At 40.1% G+C, this 19,813-nt stretch overlaps 2 protein-coding genes across 2 annotated transcripts; both read right to left on the bottom strand.

The window, feature by feature from the left end:
* Positions 1-276: 276 nt before the first annotated feature.
* tm2d3 (TM2 domain containing 3) lies at positions 277-6,198 on the bottom strand. The gene is made up of 6 exons (XM_031746568.2): positions 6,041-6,198; positions 5,510-5,596; positions 2,696-2,850; positions 2,388-2,562; positions 1,686-1,761; positions 277-1,568 (listed from the first exon to the last, which is right to left on the bottom strand). Exons 1-6 carry the CDS (start codon positions 6,144-6,146, stop codon positions 1,403-1,405), a joined length of 765 nt encoding a protein of 254 aa, XP_031602428.1. The 5' UTR covers positions 6,147-6,198; the 3' UTR covers positions 277-1,402.
* Positions 6,199-7,678: 1,480 nt separating this feature from the next.
* On the bottom strand, positions 7,679-19,776 carry tars3 (threonyl-tRNA synthetase 3). Its single transcript, XM_031746542.2, has 19 exons — positions 19,441-19,776; positions 19,091-19,177; positions 18,795-18,982; positions 18,480-18,603; positions 18,114-18,238; positions 16,588-16,705; positions 16,286-16,350; positions 16,127-16,205; positions 15,237-15,383; positions 13,912-14,010; positions 12,345-12,511; positions 12,066-12,228; positions 11,782-11,919; positions 11,292-11,369; positions 11,076-11,176; positions 10,499-10,603; positions 9,716-9,788; positions 9,464-9,578; positions 7,679-8,201 (listed from the first exon to the last, which is right to left on the bottom strand). The coding sequence occupies exons 1-19, from the start codon at positions 19,762-19,764 to the stop codon at positions 8,053-8,055; spliced, it is 2,445 nt and encodes an 814-aa protein (XP_031602402.2). The 5' UTR covers positions 19,765-19,776; the 3' UTR covers positions 7,679-8,052.
* Between the last annotated feature and the right edge of the window lie 37 nt (positions 19,777-19,813).

Consider the following 19,813-nt stretch of genomic DNA (forward strand, 5'->3'; position numbering starts at 1 on the left):
ATCTCTGAAAATGCCTTCAACTCGTACCTCCTAATCCCTATTCTTGCCTGCAGGGAGAAAAGCATTCAGGCATCATGCTTAAAATTAGTGTATGGTGATTTGAAATAAAGAAACTGTCCTGTTCAAGTAATTGTATTTCTGCTGTAATCAGTTGAGTATGTGAGTATATTTGTGTGACAATTCAACTGACAAAATTCACCTGTTATTTTTCTTTCAAAATTCTCTGGTGTTACCATACACTATAAATACATTAAAAAAACACACATGCAAAGGAAATTGGTTAGCAGTGCTGTGTACATTTGATAAACAAATATTTCAATTTTATTTTCTTACCTAAAAAACAAAATTTACAGTGCCCTTACAGAGGAAAAAAGCAACTTAAATTGACACATAAAACATATTTACATAATGTGGGTGAATTAAAAGATTTTACAGTGTTAGTACACAGACTTCTGTAAAGGATGATGACGATTTCACAGAAAATTGCCACTTAAATGCAGAGGATATCTCCAACACGGAAATCACAAGGAGCCGAGTTTGCTATTGCATCACATTTCAAGTGTTTCAATATTTATCACAAACACAATCATACACCGATTGTTATCTGTTCTGCAACTGAAATCCAACTACATGCTGCAGGAAGAGACAGTTACACTACTTCCTTTTGGTTTACTACGCAATGCTGTTGTGAGACTATAGTAGCTTTCATTTATTAAACATATTAACTTTTATAAAATAAAATGTACCCCTGTTTGGAGAGTGTTCTTACAGTTGTGACCTGCACTGCTGAATGAATGTAGGGGAAGAAATAAAGTACATGCTGAAATAACTGTTCAGGTTGTCCACTGAAATGACAATCAATAAAAAAACACCTTAAATCCCTTCTGCACATTCATGCTATCAGGATATAAATATCACCTTTCAATTTGTCCTTTGTGTGGTGACACCATAAAATTCTGCATGGCCATGGTTACCATTTGACCCCTATTGAAGCATTTAACTTGCAACAAGAGAGAAGCAATACACAACTCCAACGCAAAAGCGTTGTGCCGCAGGAAACCACAGCTACCTATCAGCAAGACAGAGCCTAACCACTAGTTAAGTCAAGGAAACTGGACAGAGGTAATTACTGGCTCCTTATACCCCTGCACAGTACCATCTGCGCAATCTCAACAGGACATGGACGCAGAATGATTGGGATCGATCTGATGGTTGTGTGGGTAGAATCATCATTGGTGTGATGAGGAAAACACTTCCTGCCTGTTAGCAGATGGGATGAAGACGTGTTGCACAGCGAGCTTAGCCAGCCAAACGTGCTAAGAACACAGCATCTCAGATCTTCAGTCTTTTGAGAGTGAAGCAGTGTGAAGAGCAAAGCCAGCCATGTCCCCAGGGCTTTGCTTCAGATATAGAGAGAACCGTCAGCGGGTCCTACATAACCAACCCCTATTAGAAGGACGTCAATCAAAGTCCAAATGCCTAGGCCTCCAAAGCTGAACAGTTTGCCCAGACCCTCTCTCCACTGGCCCAGGTAAAACCGGTCTGCTCCAAAACCACCAAGTGTAATGCTATGGAAGGAACCAGAAAAAATATAAGTTTCATCACATATCCTAATCAATAAGGTGTCTTTACGTTTCCATTATTTAAGCTTGTTGTAATGGTTTTAATATTACTGTCAGTTTTACCTGAGTGCTAACGCTGTTGACCATTTGTATCCACCGGTCCAGTTACAAAATAAACGTTTCGGAAAACGTCTTCTACCTAAAAAAGAAGTGAAGACATAGTGAATGCTTTAATGCACAAACAAGCAAAATGTAAACAAGCTGACTGAAAATACAACAAACATTACATAAAAATAACGTGGAAATTTAAATAAATCCTCGCCAATCAGCTGATCTTAATGCCAGCTCACATCCGCTGATGTGTTTCCATCCTGCTGATAATTCGCATATAGGGGTTTTCCTATTTAAGCAGCTTCAGCCTGCATACAAATGCTGCTGCCTCTGCAAGTAGCTTTGCAACCCACCCCAACCCCAACTTCTTTACCTTATGGTGTTTCTGACTTAAATGTAAGCTGTCACAGATGTTTTATTCTGTAAAGAGGTCCTGCTCTGCTGCTCTACCTGCCTGTGGGGTTTCCACAAATGGCCGGGCAACCATAAGGGCTCTCTGGACAGATCCCAAACATAGCTCTACTGCAGATGAAATAATAATCATACCTTGACTAAGACTGTCCTGACTGAACAGGAGTTTTCCTTTAATAGCAACCATGAATGAATACCAGTTTAACTTCATGCTGTGGACAAAACAGTTGCTGCTCTAGCCTGCATGACTTTAACTGACGACTTTAGAACCTAATTAGGCTTATAGTGGATCCTTGATCATACCTAAGCAATGTACATGATCTAAGACATCACAGGTGGCATTGTAGCGCTTGCGTGGGCAAGAGACTGTCATACAGTTGGTGGAGTTTGTGCAGCGATACTGGGAAGGGTCCAGCTGCCAACAGAACTGACAGGTGATATTGAGAGAAAAATTGGTTTGCTGCTGTCCAGACTCTCCCTGTAAATACAAAGAAGAAAATAAATTTCACTACACAGCAATTCCCAAATTAAAACCTTACTAACCCTCTTAACAAATAGATAAAGAGGGTACAGAATTACTACAGGCAAGAATATTTGACAATATTACTCACTATGCAGTGAACGCCTTTTTTGGGTCTACAGGTAAATAAAGTTGGTTTGCCATACGTGCACTTGAGATGGTAATCGCATTGAATGCAATCAGCTGGCAGGCGGTGACACAAACCCCCACTAGGACATTTGGATGTGTCTTCATCTGCAGGAAACACTACAAAAAGTCCACCACAAAGTTGCATTATCTATTTTAAGACATTTTCAAGCATACATAATAAATATTTTATGCAAAGTAAGCAGGCTTTCATTAAATCTGGCTGCTGGTTGTGGCAACAGGCTGTGACTTGTGATAATAGACTGTGGTGGCAAAATTAAAAATACTCAGCTTTCAAAGAGGGTAGGCCATTAAAGAGTCCTTGAGCAAAGCTATTTAGTCTTGATTGCTTCATTATAGCTGCATGCTGGGCAGTAAAAGAAAACTGTTGCTGCTGTTGTTGAAAAGCAATTAACTTAACAAATTTTGGTTGAGATCAAGACTTAATGATATGCAGGTTATCGAAGAAAAAAAACAAGCAATACATAGACAATGGAAATTAATTATGTCTGAAGTAGGCAGTATTACTCTGATTTTGCACTGTATTTTATTCAAGTTCCCAGATAACATGGACATTCTTGAATATATGTAAAAACCTGCAGTTTACAATCTCATTACATACAGGAAATACTAATTTATAGTGACGCTCAAGCAGGGGAAATAACAAACTTCAAAAATGTCCAGTCCATCACATTTGTATTTCTCCAAGCTTGGTAGTTTTGTTTTTTAATCAGTGCTGCCATGTTACAGCACAACTCAGCACCCCCAAGTCTCATGCTGTTTCCATCCTGTGTTCAGACTCAGAAATAATAATGTTGTATAGATGCTGAAAAATTGTCTACGTCTACCCTTTCCCCCCCTTTACAAATAAGGCTAAATTAGGGAATTGATAAATAATCCTGATGTATGAACAAAATCAGTAGTAGCAGTGCTACAATGAAATCTTACCAATATCTTTAAGAAAATGTTACCTTTAAAATACATTTCAAATAATCCAGCATCAACCTGTGACAGGTGCGCCATGCTTTTTGCCCTAGAACAGCCCGAAGTATCCAGCTTTTAGCTATCATCCCTCTAAAGAAAATGGTTTCAGGTCATGAGGCACGAACTGAAACCCCTGGTCAACAGGTTATTAATGGAAAACTGAGCTTGCTTACTGCTTAATAGAGCTGCATTTCTTTGTTGTTAAGTGCTAGAAAAAATATTAAACAGAACGTCCTCTTGATGTACATGTCATATCTTGTCACATAACTTCTTCATACAAATGAATCTTCGATTTCTATTTGAACCAAGTGAGGACTTGTTTTTCTAGCTTCATTTTGGACTACTATTCAAAAACTCTGACTCAAAGATTTAAATTTGGAGTTCAGGAAACTCTAATTATCAACCGTTGTGAATGCGGCCCTTAGTTTACTGTTCGTAAACTAAAAACCACACAATATTCCTTCTTCCTGATATTGCTGTCATTCGGAACCGCTACATCGATCACTATGGCCGTCTTCTTCTGTTTGTCTACCACCACTATGTCCAGTTGGTTAGCCACCACCATTTTGTCCGTCTGTATCTGGAAGTCCCACAGGATCTTAGCTCGGTCATTCTCCATCACCCTTGGGGGCATCTCCCATTTTGACCTCGGGACTTCCAGGTTATACTCGGCACAGATGTTCCTGTACACTATGCCAGCCACTTGGTTATGGCGTTCCATGTATGCCTTGCCTGCTAGCATCTTGCACCCTGCTGTTATGTGCTGGATTGTCTCTGGGGCATCTTTACACAGCCTGCACCTGGGGTCTTGCCTGGTGTGATAGACCCCAGCCTCTATGGATCTTATACTCAGAGCTTGTTCTTGTGCTGCCATGATTAGTGCCTCTGTGCTGTCTTTCAGTCCAGCTTTGTCCAGCCACTGGTAGGATTTCTGGATATCAGCCACCTCCTCTATCTGCCGGTGGTACATACTGTGCAGGGGCCTGTCCTTCCATGATGGTTCCTCGTCTCCCTCCTCTTTCTTGGGTTTCTGCTGCCTGAGGTATTCACTGAGCACTCGGTCAGTTGGGGCCATCTTCCCAATGTATTCTTGGATGTTCGTTGTCTCATCCTGGACTGTGGTGCTGACACTCACCAGTCCCCGGCCCCCTTCCTTCCGCTTAGCGTACAGCCTCAGGGTGCTGGACTTGGGGCGAAACCCTCCATGCATGGTAAGGAGCTTTCTTGTCTTTATGTCAGTGGCTTCTATCTCCTCCTTCGCCAGCCTATTACCCCAGCAGGGTACCTGATCACGGGCAGGGCGAGGTGTTGATGGCCCGGATCTTGTTCTTACCGTTCAGCTGACTCCTCAGGACTTGCCTGACCCTCTGCAGGTACTTGGTGGTTGCAGCTTTTCTAGCGCCTCTTCATGGTTCCCATTCGCCCGCGGGATCCCCAGGTACTTGTAACTGTCCTCTATGTCTGCAATGTTGCCTTCTGGTAGTTCAATCCCCTCAGTTCTGACTACCTTCCCTCTCTTTGTTACCATCCGACTACACTTCTCCAGTCCGAACGACATTCCAATGTCATTGCTGTATAGCCTGGTAGTGTGGATCAGTGAATCGATGTCTAGTTCACTCTTGGCATACAGCTTGATGTCATCCATGTACAGGATAAAAATATTAATATAACATTTACAGGACATCAAATGTGAGATGTAGACCGGGTTTTCTCCTAGTATGTGATATATATAACAGTTAAATAAATAACATTACAGTCAGTATGTCTAATTTTGATTACTGACTACAATATTTACCTGAGGCTGCAGCGGGGACCACCGGGCTAGTGATCAAAGGTCCATCTCTTGTGTAGTGGGTCTCAACATTAGTTGTGCTCAGGGAACCTGACAACAAAGCGGACAGGTCATATATGGTTGAACAGAAATTAGAAGTCTAAACACGCGTAAGCAGCTAAAGACACAGGTTTTTCTTTTAATAAAACGTGCTAGTTATTGCTTTACAATAATTTTAGGAAGCTACTACACCGAAGCTAGTCGCTGACATATTCTGTCAATGCTACAAATTAGCATAAACAATGAACTGTTAATTGTCATAGCTTAACTTACATACGACACAATTAACAAAAGGTGTTTTTGTGTATTTGTAAAATAGATTTTGAATCCGTGTTGCTCACTACAGCCAATGTTTTCATTGCTACCTAGCTAAATAAACCAGTGTTATGCTAACTTGCTAGCTAACCACCTCATGCTAATTCAGTTGGGGAAAGGTAACGACCAAAGCGAGACATATATGCGAACTGATCTAAGAGTGTATTATTGTACGCATACCGTTAACACACTGTAACATGAGGTCCATAAACAAAACGGCGATAATTCCGTAGCTTTTAAGGCACCGTCCTCTGTCCGGTCTCCAAATCTGACAGACAGTAGCCATTGTTACCGCAGAGCTAAAGAAAGCTGCATTCAAGTCATGTAGGAAACTGGAGTGCTGGTAGTCCTCTGATAGTTTCAAGCACAGGGATACAGCAGGTTTTGTTTTGTTTTCTTTGTTTGTTTTAAATTAACAAAAATCACTAAAATAAAACCCCAAATCAGATCTGAAAATATTTTTCATTTGAGGTCATTCTAATACAAATTAAAAGTTAAGCAATAGGAAAAAAAAAAACTAATGATAATAATAATAATAATAATAAGAAGAAGAAGAAGAATAGCCACTGTAATGTAAAAAAGTAAAAAAAATAAATAAATGCAAAACTATTATCAGGTTGTTTGGTTATGTAGTTAAAGCTGTGAAAATGTAACAGAAATCATATTAAATTTCATATGTATTTAGTGCTTGGTAGAGGACTGCATTCGGTTTACCCTTTACCCATGACAAAATACATCGTGTATTAAGGCCATTCCATAAATGTAGGACATTTTCTGCCAACCCATGAATTTGAAAATTTTGAAAAAGAATTTGACAAAGGTCAGTCCTCTTTGAACTGTGTCAATGTGTCCAATTGAACTGACCCTGTTATGTATATTACTAAAAGAAGACAAATTAATTTCAGTGTTTGCTGCCTTTATTTATACATCTACATTTTATTATTCAAAAGTCTCTGGAATTACACTGCTAGTATCTTTTTCTAAGAAAATACTAATACTAGGACCGATTTGCAATCCTATTACCAAATATATAAAACAAACATTAAAAACATAAAATATTAGTAAACATCACATTTATATCATAATCTATAAGGAAATCCAGCCATTTTAACTTCAACCTTGTTACTGCATCATACCGATGAAATAAAAACAAGCCTTAAAATATTTACAGTAATCTTCAAAACTAACTGATCTCATGACCTTAGTGTAAAAGCTAAACAGAAATGTGTGATAAAAGTTTGAACCTTTCCCATTAAGATTAATGCAGCAAAAACCTTCCCAGTCTTCACCTTGCTACCCCTGGTGCATGTTTTAGCGACAACATTTTGGTCCATTCGGTTTTATAAATTCTTAACTTTTTATGGAAATCACCTTTCTGGAGAATCTATCACATTGTTCTGCATGCTGTGAGTTGTTAGAAAGCAGTGACACTATCCTCTATTGAGCAACAGAGCACTCATGTTGAAAGAGGAACCATGGGTAAAATAAATTTTACCACCTGACACTGTGGTATGTTCCTGATTTGTTATTACATGCTGTATGAGGAGCTGGCTCATTCTTGCTTATTACACAATAACAGCTGGAATTGCCATTATTGCCACCTATTAACCTACAGGCTTCATTCCAAAGCAACAGCATGATCAATAGTTATTACTTTGGAACAAATAAACTGATGAAGCATAAAAAAAAAAAAAATGTAAAAGAAAACAAAAATGTGAAGGCTGTCTCTACAAAATAAACCTATTGTAGTTTGTCATGATATCAAACTCTACTTAAAGATTAACATCTTTTGTTGTGAAAATAAAGAAACAAAGCACCCACATTTGGAGAATTTTTTTTATTATTATTCCTGAATTTTCCATCAGAGGCAGATCTTGGTGAAAATAGATTAGTGTAAAATTCACACATCTTTAATGTCACCGTCTTCACATCGTTTCCTTAAGTTATTGACTAACTTTCCTTGAGATACACTTATATTACCTTGACATAATTTCAAACCCACACTACCTACAAACCGTTTTCCCCCGTTCACAGACGATCACAAGAGCACTGCAGAGTAGTTGTGCAGGCCCAGTCATTACATCCACTTACAGAGTATCAGTTTATTTTGTCTGCACTTTCCCAAAAACCATCTTGTGTCCCTTGTTGCTGTTTCATGTTTGAAGTATTAAAATCCAAGCTGTCTGCCTTGATCAGAACTCCTCTTCTGCATTTCGACAGCGAGACTGTTTGAGCAGGGTCAGGCGTGCCATCACCTCGGACACCGGTAGTTCTCCATGGACTTTGTTGTCCCTTGTGCGCACATTGACACTGTTAGTCATCTTCTCCTTCTCTCCAACCACTGCCAAGACACAAGACAACAACAACTTTACACGGGCCAAGTTTCACCACACACTCCCACTTTGCGTGCTGAATTTGTCAGCTGTTGGTGGTTAACCAGCTTGGAGGTCTGTTTGGCTTATAATCAGTCAATTAAGAATGTTTATTTTGATGACTTTGACAGATTTTCGCTTATTCTTTTCCTTCACTGCATCCAAAAATCTTCTGTGACACACCTCTTTTCTCCTTCCTGTTAGCTCCATATTCAAACACCCTTTGATAATGTTCCCACTATCCCTCCTCTGAGAATGTCAAATCATCTTAACCTTCCCTCTTTAACTTTCTCTCCAAACCATTCAATTTGAGCTGTTCCTTTGTTATACACATTTCTAATCTTGCCCATCCTGGTCCCTCCCATTTGAAATCTTGACTCTACTGCCTCCAGCTCAGCTTCCTATCTTTTTGTTAGGGCCACCATCTCCAAACCACACAAAATGGCAGCTCTCACTAACATCTTTTAGACATATCCTCCCACAAATCACCCTCGACTCCCTCAACTCTGCCAGCACTTTCTTCTTCACTTGTTTTATGTATTGTCCATTGCTTTGAATAGTTGACCCCAGATATTTAAACACATCCCCCTTCACTACCTCTACTTTCCTTGCATCTTTACTGTTACCAAGGTCAAACTCCTGCCTGACCTCATTTGATAAATTGTCCATCACCAATAAAAACAAGAAGGGCCTCAGAGCTGATCCCTGATGTAATCCCACACTCAACCTTAAACTCATCTGTCCTACTCCTACTGCACGCCTCACCAAGGTCTCACTGTGCTCATACATGCCCTGCACCTCCCTCACACAAGTCTCTGGTACTTGGAACAGTAAAGTTTCAGGTATTTTTTTGAATTCTTATCCATTAAGCAGGATCTGATCATCACAAATTAATTCTGAAGCAAGACTATGACCTCAAGCATACTGACAAAGAACCACTTTTCCTGACCAGAAGAACAATGAGTCCTGCAGCAGATGGCCTGGCCCCCACAGAGCTCAGAACCAACATTAGTGATTCAGTTTGGGAAAACATGAAGAGACAGAAGACACTGACACAGCCTAAATCCAAGGAACTGTGGAGAATTTAATTTACTTTGTACCGTGTCAAACTACGGACACATCGTTTTCACTCACTACAAATGTACAAGCATCCTCATTTACCCGTTATAGACCACACCTTTATACAGTTTGTTACTTAGTGATCTAACTTGGGGGTTTTATTTTTCCTCACCAAGAATGAAGTTATACTGGGCCAGCTGAGCATTGCGGATTTTCTTGTTTAGAAGGCAGCTGGAGTCCAGATCAGCATCTGCCATAAAACCAGCTTCTGTAAACTGCTTACACACCTGACATGTAGAAATTGTATTTGTTAATGTTCAGTACATTTCAAGAACTTTCCAAACTTTACATACTTATTGTTATTAACTACTGCATTACAAGAAAGAAATAATCAGAGACTAAGGCCACAATGGGGAAGTCATACCTTCTTTGCGTAATCCTCACAGGATGGGTTGACAGGCACTAACATCACCTGACGTGGAGAGAGCCACAGAGGCCTGGTGGAGGGTGAAACATGGGTATTACAACTTTCACATAGTGAATAGATAGAAACATGACAAGATCTGTTTCTTCAACAAAAAGGACCTAAAATCATGATCTGGGGAGGTAAAAATCACGCCATAGTTGGAGAGCTGTTAGTGGCAATACAGGTAGAATTTCATAGTAAGCCAAAATGCCTACAATAATTATAAAGACCAAAACTTATTTCTAAATAAAAGACAGCTCAAAGCAGTGGGTCATAACACTGTATGTTAGTACTTTTAGTAGGCCCATTGTGCTTATTGTCATCTCTATTTTTATTTTGAACTCTAGTAAAATAGCTTTGCATAAGTCATAGTTCCTTATTTATCTTAAAATTGGGCTTCATGAGAACCCCTTTAGATTATCATTTGCCTGAAACAAGCAGTTTTAGCTCCTTTGTCTCCTTTTTAGCCACTTTTCTCCAGATTGGCCCAATCTCACAAATTAGCTGGTTTGAACATCAGGTAGGTGGGGCTTCTGGTCTTACAGCCAGATGTCCTGTGGTGATACCAGGCACACAACTGAATGCTTGAAGACTGAACTGCTGGCTCACCAGGACTGCCATTTAAAATTTTAACCTTGTTTAATATGAGCATCCACTATTGTGACAGAAAGTACAAAGACTAACGGGTGTTGAACTGAAAGTGTTTAATACAAATGTAACCAGAAAAACACAATACATTACCATTTCCCTGCATAGTTCTCTGTCAGAATGGCAATCATCCTTTCCACTGAGCCTAAAATGGCACGATGGATAATGACTGGTCTGGATTTGTCATCCCCATCTTTTCTGTAATTGTAGCAAAAGAAACAAAGAAATAAAAACACTTATGTTAAATATGGTTGAATAAAAACACTTTATTGATGTATTGTTATATACACACTGACTTAGCAGTTCAAACTGGTTTTAATGTCAAGCACTCTTTTATTATTAACCCTGCAATCATTCTCATACCTTCCCATTGTCTTTCCATAGACAATACTTTTCTGACATACAGACTTCTATACAACTATAAACACCATTTATCCATGCAATGCCTGCTGTCTATTGCTGCACAGCACGTGCATCGTTTTCCCCATGGTGCGTATATTAATTGAAGTTCCCTGTGAGTCTATAGCCTGCCACCTGCACAGTGAGTTCAGATTTACATACAGCAGCACAGGCTGAGACATCTTATCCAGGAGGGGCTTAATGCGTAATCCTTGGCGCTGTAAAGCACACAGACTCAGCAGTGTGTCAATATTTTTATTAGGTGACTCACCCCACAAAGGTCAGATTGAAGCGGATGGGCAGCTGGAAGTCCAGCTGAATGGTTGCACACTGGTGGTAACGTCCAATAGCATCTTTGATCTTAATGTCAATCTGCAATAGCACAGAAAGAATTATACTTCTTTCCAGACCACAGAAGGAGATTCAAACTGAGCTAGTGTTTGGCAGGAGATTAAAAAAAAATGAAATAAAAAGATTCATTCAGAACCTTGGGTCCATAAAAAGCACCGTCACCAGGGTTCAGTCTCCATGGCTCTCCGAACTCATTCAGGCTGTTTTCCAATTGCTGTCAAGTATGAGGTAGAGGTTAGCATGTACTTTAAACAATACAAGGCAATTACTGTAAATCACACCAAGTGGAACTACAAGAAAGTCCATACTTGGGTATAGAGTTCAGTTTTAATTGGTGCTCTTATGCAATTTACAGCTGGACACTCGAAGGAATCAAGCCAAGAAAATGAGTCATGTCTTTTATTGACAAAACACCACCCACAGAAAATCATGAAACTTCAGTTTTGACACTACTACTGCATAATTACATGGCAGGAGACCGATACTATCATCCAGAGTAGTTCTGTGTCAACATGAGCTTTTATTTGCTTAAATCTCTACTATCCCTTTAGATTTATAATTCAGTAGTTGGATTTCCTTTTTTCACACGTTTAACTACTTAAACTGTGACTCATGACACAGTTTACCTTCTCAGCTTGATTCCACACAGCAATGTCGCCCAAATACTTGTCTGGGCGAGTGGAGAGGTGAAGCTGGAATGAGAATCCAAATACATCGTAAACACAGCGGAGGAAGTCCAGACAGCCCTTCATCTCTGACTCGATCTGTTTGAAAAAAAAATATACATATGACTCAGCATTTAGGAAATGACTCATAATAAGCAGGTTCATGTTTTTAAAAGATGTTTTTCACATCTTGTTAGAAGCAAAAAACATCCCACAGAAATGTTAAAAACTACTGATGTTGTGACCTGATCCATTGTGCAGAAAATGTGAGCATCATCTTGCTGGAAACGGCGCACTCTGGTCAGCCCGGTTAGTGTTCCTGACAACTCGTTTCTGTGTAGGACCCCAAAATCTGCCAGCCTCAGCGGAAGCTCTCGCCATGAGCGAGGCCTGTGGCTGAACATCAGACTGCAGGAAAACCAAATTAAATTACTTATATGCATGAAGTAGTGTGTGTGATTTTGATATACAAATCTGAGAAGAAAAAAAATACAATATTTCTTTCCTGAGAGCTCTAGATTTACCAATGCCCGGGGCAGTTCATTGGCTTCAGAGCAAATATGTCATCTTCCACAGAGAAGGAGAACATATTTTCGCTGTAGTGCTGCCAGTGGCCAGATGTCTCCCACAGTTTGCTGTTATAAATGTTGGGGGAGGCTACTTCCTGAAAGCCTCTTCTCCAGTACTCATCCTAGAAAAACAACAAACCACATTGGCTAAACACACCATTTAGGCTGCACAGGTACTCAACTGAATCATGACTTCTGGCATGCAACCTTAAGCTGCAGCAATGGAAATCACATTGTGTGGGCTGTATTTATCCATTTGTTGCCATTAAGCAAAACATTTAACAGGCTGTTGAGCCGTTTAGCAGCCAACAGTACAAAGACACTGTAACTGGAAGAATTTCTGTGAATATGCGAAACTGTGAATACCAAAAAGGAAGGTGCTGAAAAAGAAAATGCTTGCTCACTCAGCTTTCCTCAGTATTATTTACCAGAAAAGGAGAATTTCAAAACCTGAAAATAAATGAGTGCATTTATTGCAAAACTCATGACACTTCAGTCATTAAAGTCAGCACTTGTTGTCTATAAATATAGCCGTGTTCCCTGCTAAGTAACTTCTGACTGTTACATGTTTTGGTGATATGTTGGAAAGGGAAATGCATAGCATGCTGGTATAATTTTCTCTGCAGTTTTAACAGATATAAGTGATGTGATAATTATCTTACACCCTGTCTGTGCAATGTATGAGTTTGTCTTGGCATGGTGTGGTTTGGGGGTGTGTGCTGCGAAAGGCTTCAAGATGTTAGCATGTCTTTCCAAATACACCACAGAGACAAGTTCCTGTAGAGTCACTGAACTTGTCTGAGCAGTTGAAGTTACGCTGAAATCCAAAGACTGAACTTTAAAGACCTTTTGAGAACTTTCAAATGTAGAAAATCTGCAGCTTCACAAGTACTGTGAATTTTCCTACTTTGACAACATGCTCAGAGAGTACTGCATAATGTTCAGAATTGAGTTTATATACCATTCAGTTTGACCTATATTTAGGGAAAAAGTCCTTCATAAGGAAAAAGGCCACATTTCAGATTATGCACAGGGGTCAGGATGCTGCCACTTTTCAGAAGCTCAGACATTGATGAACAAAACTTTTCACTTGCTGTTACGTTACTTATTTTTGAGCTTCTGTGATTGGAAAAGTCACAGCTAGTGGTCTGCAAGCCATTGAGAAGGCAATCATGATTGCTACTCTGAAAATGCAAAGCACAGTCCTCACGAACTGTATAATGATTGTAAGCGTTTCTGTGGTTCAGTAAAGTCCTTCCAACCAAAACTTTACTGAGACAAACGATCCTAAAAGTCAACTCATTGCAATATGAAAACACAATGTATATATGAATACTTTGGATCTGAGGCATACAATTATACACAAACAGTAATGATCCAAACATTGACCTTAAACACTGCTTCACATCTACTGAGCTTGTACTACTGATATTCAGATAATATTATCTGAATGTTCCTATAACATTTTCTCAAAATGATGCAGATATTGGAAATAAAATAGGCAATTAGCTGCATTTCCTACCCTGATGAATTCTGTCAGCGTGTTGTAGATGTAAGCTCCCCGTGGCATGAAGAAACAACTGCCTGGGCTGAGATCATGGAAGAAGAAGAGCTCCTGATCCTGTGAAGCAGACAAATAATTTTAAAAATGATTTCATATCATCATTATCTGCAGGTACAGCCAGCAAGAAACTCCATGCACAGCAGAGAGTGTTCCAATCATCACACACATCAGACCATCTGTCAGTGAATGACTGCCCACAACCTAACAAGAGAACAGAATAAACTTTTATCAAAAAGACTTAAGATACGTGTTAATCACGATGGTAAGCACTGTTAAATCCAATTGAATAAATATTGTATTAATGACAATAAACTTTGCACTTTCCTTTGAAAAGAGACTAAGATTTCAGTTTCTTGGCACTTACTTCTAGAAAGACCCCAATTACAGACCAATTTAAAATTCAAATCATGCAAGGGATTAAAGGCTTGGAGCCTGGCATCTTTCCTTATGAAAAGACACACACCCTCATCTCTATGTGTGCCAAAACATATTTGAAGAGTTTTGTTAAATCAACACACTAAGACCAACTACTGCATTACAAGAATAGACTGTAGTAAGAGATTTCAAATGTACTGGTTCCATGCTGAACTGACCAAATGAAAAAAAAAGAAAGAAAAAAGGGTCAAGTTGGAAAAATGCCACCGAACGCCGTTTTTAAACACAACATGTCACTTTTGCCACCTCCCTCCAACTGGCTTTGACAGTCTTATAGCTTGTGTTTAATATGGAAACTGCGTTGTAATAAGTGCTGATTGAGGTGCTGCCGTCTGTGTCTCCCATGCTGGGTAACCAGCTGGGGCGCTCTGATGACTCACTCACACTTGTTCCGAATGTGCCAATGTGAGGAAACACAGTGCCCTCAGCTGGTACATAGCAGCAACAGGCGATCTGGTTTTCAAGTGAAAAACCTCACATTCGATCAGTCTTGTATGGCACTGAAAATATAGAGAAGCTGAGAAATCGGTTTGGCAACAAGTTCTGCTTGCTGGATTACATAATTAGACAACTCCTCTTCAGCCTCTCAAATGAATGCATTTCATTTCCCGGTTGTTGTGTGCATGTTTACAGTCTTTGTCCAGGTTTGTTTCAGTGTTTTGACACGTCTATAGAACCACCGAAATAAAGTAGTGAGAAAAAACTTCAACAAAAACCTCAAAGCGGATGCGTTTGCCATCACATTACATAATTACAAATTAAATTACACTTTGTACTGGGTTTAGGATTTGGTTTTAGGCCTGAGTCAACTAGGCACGCTAAAAACACTACTGCCTACAATGACTCACTTTTCCAATCTTGCGATGGTCTCTGTTCTTGGCCTCCTCCTGAAAATGTTCCCATTCCTTCAACATCTTTGAGTCTGGGAAGGATATCCCATAGATCCTCTGCAGAGTCTCCATGTCAGAGCGTCCCTCCCAGTAGGTGGAGGAGTTCTGATGACAGAATTAAAAATGTTTTTTGATTCAGTTTGTAAGGTGCTTAAGCCTATGACAACATTTTGAAAAATCCCTAAAGTTTGCATACAAGTAATCACTCCAAATCTTTGGTTTCAGACAGGATTTTTTCCTACTTTGCACCTAAATGGTGCCTTCCATATTCCCAGTTGGAATTTGAATCAAAAGTGCCCTCTCAAGTCCAATTTCCTACCTAGAAAGTCAGAGCAGATTCAGCAGCCAAGAGCTATCAAGCCAAGATGGCGTGACTGACCATAAAGGGTAGTAAAACTGTAAAACTTTTAATCTATACTGTCACTGCTATTTATTTGTGACTTACCCAGAGCACTGATCGGGTTCTATCTATAAATGTGCAGCAGTGGCATTGTGCTGTATTGCTCTACCTGACTAAGAACCAAAACAAATCTTGATTTCTCTCGCTTTTTTCTGTAATCTACTAACAAGTTCTGACATCCCAGTTCCAAGGTATCTGGAACACAGCATCAGTTTGATGCTGAACAGAGGGTGTATTCTTGCTATAGTCATCTTGGGCACAAATATTTGTGGTTGTTAAAACCTTCTGTTTTTGAGAAACTGTAAATTAGATTAAAGCAGGCTTAAAGGGAAAGGCTTGTTTGCTTACAATGGTTGATCTCAGACAATCTCCGATCTTATTTTTAACTGTGAATCATGTAAAGATACTCTACTGGAGTCCAAGAACAAAAATATGGAGTTGGAAATACCTTGTAGATCTTCATGGCCTTGATCTTGCCTGTATGTCTGACATGTGGACCTCTGCACAGGTCGATCAAGGGTCCACATCTATCAAAGAATTGTGACTTACAACAGTTAGCATTACGAAGAAAAATATATACAATTAAAGTTAAAAATAAACATCTTACCTATAGACTGTAGTAGTTGGGGTGGTGACTTTCTCATTGAGAATGCGGCATTTAAATTTGTTGTACTGGAAGATGGAAACAGTTGGGGTTAGTAAGATATACAAGTCTAAGCAAGTTTCAATATAAAATACAATATGAGCAGACTGGAGAATAGTTTTGTAAAAACAAAGAAAACAGCTGGAAAAACAGCAGCAGGGTAGCAGAATTTGGCATTTTTTCATACTCCAAGACTGGACAACTATAACACTAGGATGTATTTTATCAGTCAAGCAGAGGACACCAGTCTTACCTCTTTCACTCACCTTAAACATTTTTAGTAGTGTCTCCTTGCTGACTTCAAGTCTCTCAAAGGGCTGTTTTTCCTTCACCACAGCTTTACATAAAGCTTCCAGGTCCCCAAACTCCATGCTGGACACGCCCCTGGAAACAGCAAACATTTTAAAAAGGACTCAACGGAAAGGGACAGCCAACTGGCACAGTTATCTGGATGACACATGGGTCAAAATCAAAACCCAAGAAATAGAAACCATCACAGCTCACATCAAGTCAGTAGATGGGAACATTAAGTTCATCGGGGAAGATACAAAGGACAATAGTTTGCCATTTCTGGACTGTGCTGTGCAGATTGAGGAGAATGGAAACCTCAACATTGAAGTTTACCAGAAGCCCACCTCTGGAACACAAACTTGGAGTAATCAGGACTCTGCAACACTGGGCAGAAAACGTTTCCTCTAAGCCAGAAGGGAAAATGAAGGAACACAAACATGTAAAGAAACCTCTTAAAACATGTGGTTATCCCAACTGTTTTTTTATCAAATAGGCAAAGATGCACAGTAAACAAAGGCAGACATTAACTACAGAGACACAGAAACAACATTGTCATCCGTTATGTAGCAAGTTTATCAGACAGGCTCATGAGAATCTTCTCCAAGCACAACATCCCAGTGTACTTCAGACACAGCCACACACTCAGACAAAAACGGGTTCATCCCAAGGACAAAACACCCAAACGCATACTAAACAACATAGTGTATATGCTGTGCAGTGCAGCAAGGAGTGCTCAGACCTTTACATTGGAGAAACCAAACAGCCACTCTATAAACCCATGGCACAACATAGAAGAGCTACCTCAAGAGGACAAGACCCAGCTGTACATCTGCATCTGAAGGATAAAGATCACTCTTTTGAGGATGTCAATGTTTTCATTTTGGACAAAGACAGATGGTGTAAAAGAGGAGTGAAAGAAGCCATCTATGTCCACTGTGAACAACCATCCTTGAACAGAGGGGGTGGCTTATGACGCCAACCATCTGCATCCTACAATCCAGTCCCTTCCCAGACGCCCACTCACATCTTGTGTCAATTAATCGCAATAAGTCACATGATAGGGTGAGGCATAGTCTCACAATGGTTTCACCTTAAACCTCTGCTGATAATGACCCACACCTTGGCTTATGTGATTAGGCACATGATCAATACAGGGTCAATAATCCTCTTAAGGGACAACTCCCAATAGCGCTTAAAATCTGTGACTCTCCACTAACTGGTCTTAGAACTGAACTTAGAACTTCTCAGGTGAGAGGTGAAACATCTTCAAGAAACTCAAAGAAGTCCAGCCACTTTTCATTTTATGCTCATTATATCAAGGGACTCAAAGTTAGTTAAGTTTGACATGAGGATGCTGAGGGCCACCAGTCTATCATAAAAACACTCAAATGCATACACATGAATTAATGCCAGAATGCCATACCAGAACATTTAAACTCAAGTACAAAAAAAAAAAAAAATGTATGGAAATATTGAGCTGTTAATGGAAATACTTGCTCACTTTTGTCCATCCAGGAACATGTCGTAGTAGAAACCGTTTTCTATGGGAGGTCCATAACATAAACAACCCCCATAAAAGCGCTCCATTGCTTCCCCCAGGATGTGAGCACTGGAATGCCAGTACACCTAGGAATTAAATAACATTATTCTTGTGAGGAAAAAAAAAGTAGTTACAGTAATTCAGTGTATGTTTATGGATGCCCTCATAAGGGTGTTTTGTACAATACTGAAAATATTCAAGAATAAAATTCACTGAATGATATCAGGAACTGATTTGCAGTGTATTTATGTTGTGTCCCACCAAATTCTGTATTTACAAACATTATTAAAATATTATTGACAACTTTAAAGGTTTAAGAGCACTCACAGCCTGAGCATCCTCATTGTCAAAGCGCAAGATCTCAAGTGAGCAGTCCTGCTCAAGAGGCCTGTCCAGGTCCCACAGTTCCCCATTCACCCGAGAAATCACAGCATTGTCAGCAAGACCCTGGCTGAAAGACAAATGCAAACCTGTGTCAGTGGTTTTTGCCATTATGATAAAGCATGACAATTAAGAATATTTGCAGAAAAAAAGCATAGAGGAACACAGAGGCAAGATTCCCTGTTGTTATTATTAGTAAATACCCACATTAAGTAACACAATTATTAGCTGATCATTAGTGATGAAGTCAGTGGTACTAACCTGATATTACAGGCCAGCTGATATGGTGTGGTGACCCAAGCTTTGCCCTCCACCTTTCTCCCATCTGGGAGCTCCACTGTAATGGGCTTACTGTCTGCAGCTTTCTTTGACTGCAGGGCGTCGCTCTCTCTCTTTAGTTCCTCATAAAGACTGAGACGCTCTGCAATGTATTCAGGCCAGGGATTCAGCTGAAGCAGATACAAAAATAAAGTAAAAACAATCGAAGTCAAGAAATTGTCCACACTTTGGTAGCGTTTGGATGAACAGGATAACTTGCAGGTCCCTGTAATCATCACCTCTTTCATGCCTCCATCTCCTTGCACCTTGTCCTGTTTCTTCTCTTTCTTGTTCCCATTACCTGTTTTTGTACTCACAGCTGCCACCTGTTAATCAGAGAAAAGTCTGCTTCTTCAGACCTGCAATGTCCTCTTATCACCAGCCAACCCACACTATCAGCCTATTCACCGCTTAAATAGTGCAAACACATGGGCTTGACTAGGGTTGCTATTTCTGGAAATGGGGTAGCATAGCTTGCCATTTGACGGGACAGAGGCCCGCTACTCATAACGACACAGGACTACTACGACTCCCTGCTTACTCATATTACATATAAAATGATTTAAATTGCACCGGTCTGTATAATGACCTTGTTATTGTCAGCTCGGTTGTTTGTCTGCTGAGGTTTGCTGGTATTTTTCTGCGGAGCTTTCTCACACTTGGCTCCTTGTTGCCTCTTGCCCCGCGCCTCCTCCAGCTCCAGCTCCGCCTGGAGACCCCGCCGGAGGTGCAGCAGCCGATACCTGAGCTTCTCATTCTCCGTCCGCAGGTTCTCCAGCTCCGGGGAGACCACCGCGAGACCGGCGGCATCTAGACCTTGACCCAGTCCATCCCGGAGCGTGGATATTTCCCTGGTGAGGAGCAAAATTTGCTCCTCCTGGGCGGCCAAACGTGCAGCCAAGCACTCCGCCATCTTTAAATGACCACCAATGACAGCTGACTTCCGGTGAGCTTTTATAGAA

The sequence above is a fragment of the Oreochromis aureus genome, linkage group 1, assembly GCF_013358895.1.
Source record: "Oreochromis aureus strain Israel breed Guangdong linkage group 1, ZZ_aureus, whole genome shotgun sequence".
Classification (NCBI taxonomy): Eukaryota; Metazoa; Chordata; class Actinopteri; order Cichliformes; family Cichlidae; genus Oreochromis; species Oreochromis aureus.

Excerpts from the sequence above, each read along its gene's own strand:
- tm2d3 (XM_031746568.2), bottom strand. The coding sequence starts at position 6,146 with ATGGCTACTGTCTGTCAGATTTGGAGACCGGACAGAGGACGGTGCCTT. Across the intron at positions 1,762-2,387 it reads AGATCATGTACATTGCTTAG|GTAGAAGACGTTTTCCGAAA; the intron begins GTATGATCAAGG and ends CTTCTTTTTTAG. Across the intron at positions 1,569-1,685 it reads TCAACAGCGTTAGCACTCAG|CATTACACTTGGTGGTTTTG; the intron begins GTAAAACTGACA and ends TTCCTTCCATAG.
- tars3 (XM_031746542.2), bottom strand. The coding sequence starts at position 19,764 with ATGGCGGAGTGCTTGGCTGCACGTTTGGCCGCCCAGGAGGAGCAAATT. Across the intron at positions 19,178-19,440 it reads ACCGAGCTGACAATAACAAG|GTGGCAGCTGTGAGTACAAA; the intron begins GTCATTATACAG and ends TCTGATTAACAG. Across the intron at positions 11,370-11,781 it reads TGTGGAATCAAGCTGAGAAG|CAATTGGAAAACAGCCTGAA; the intron begins GTAAACTGTGTC and ends CATACTTGACAG.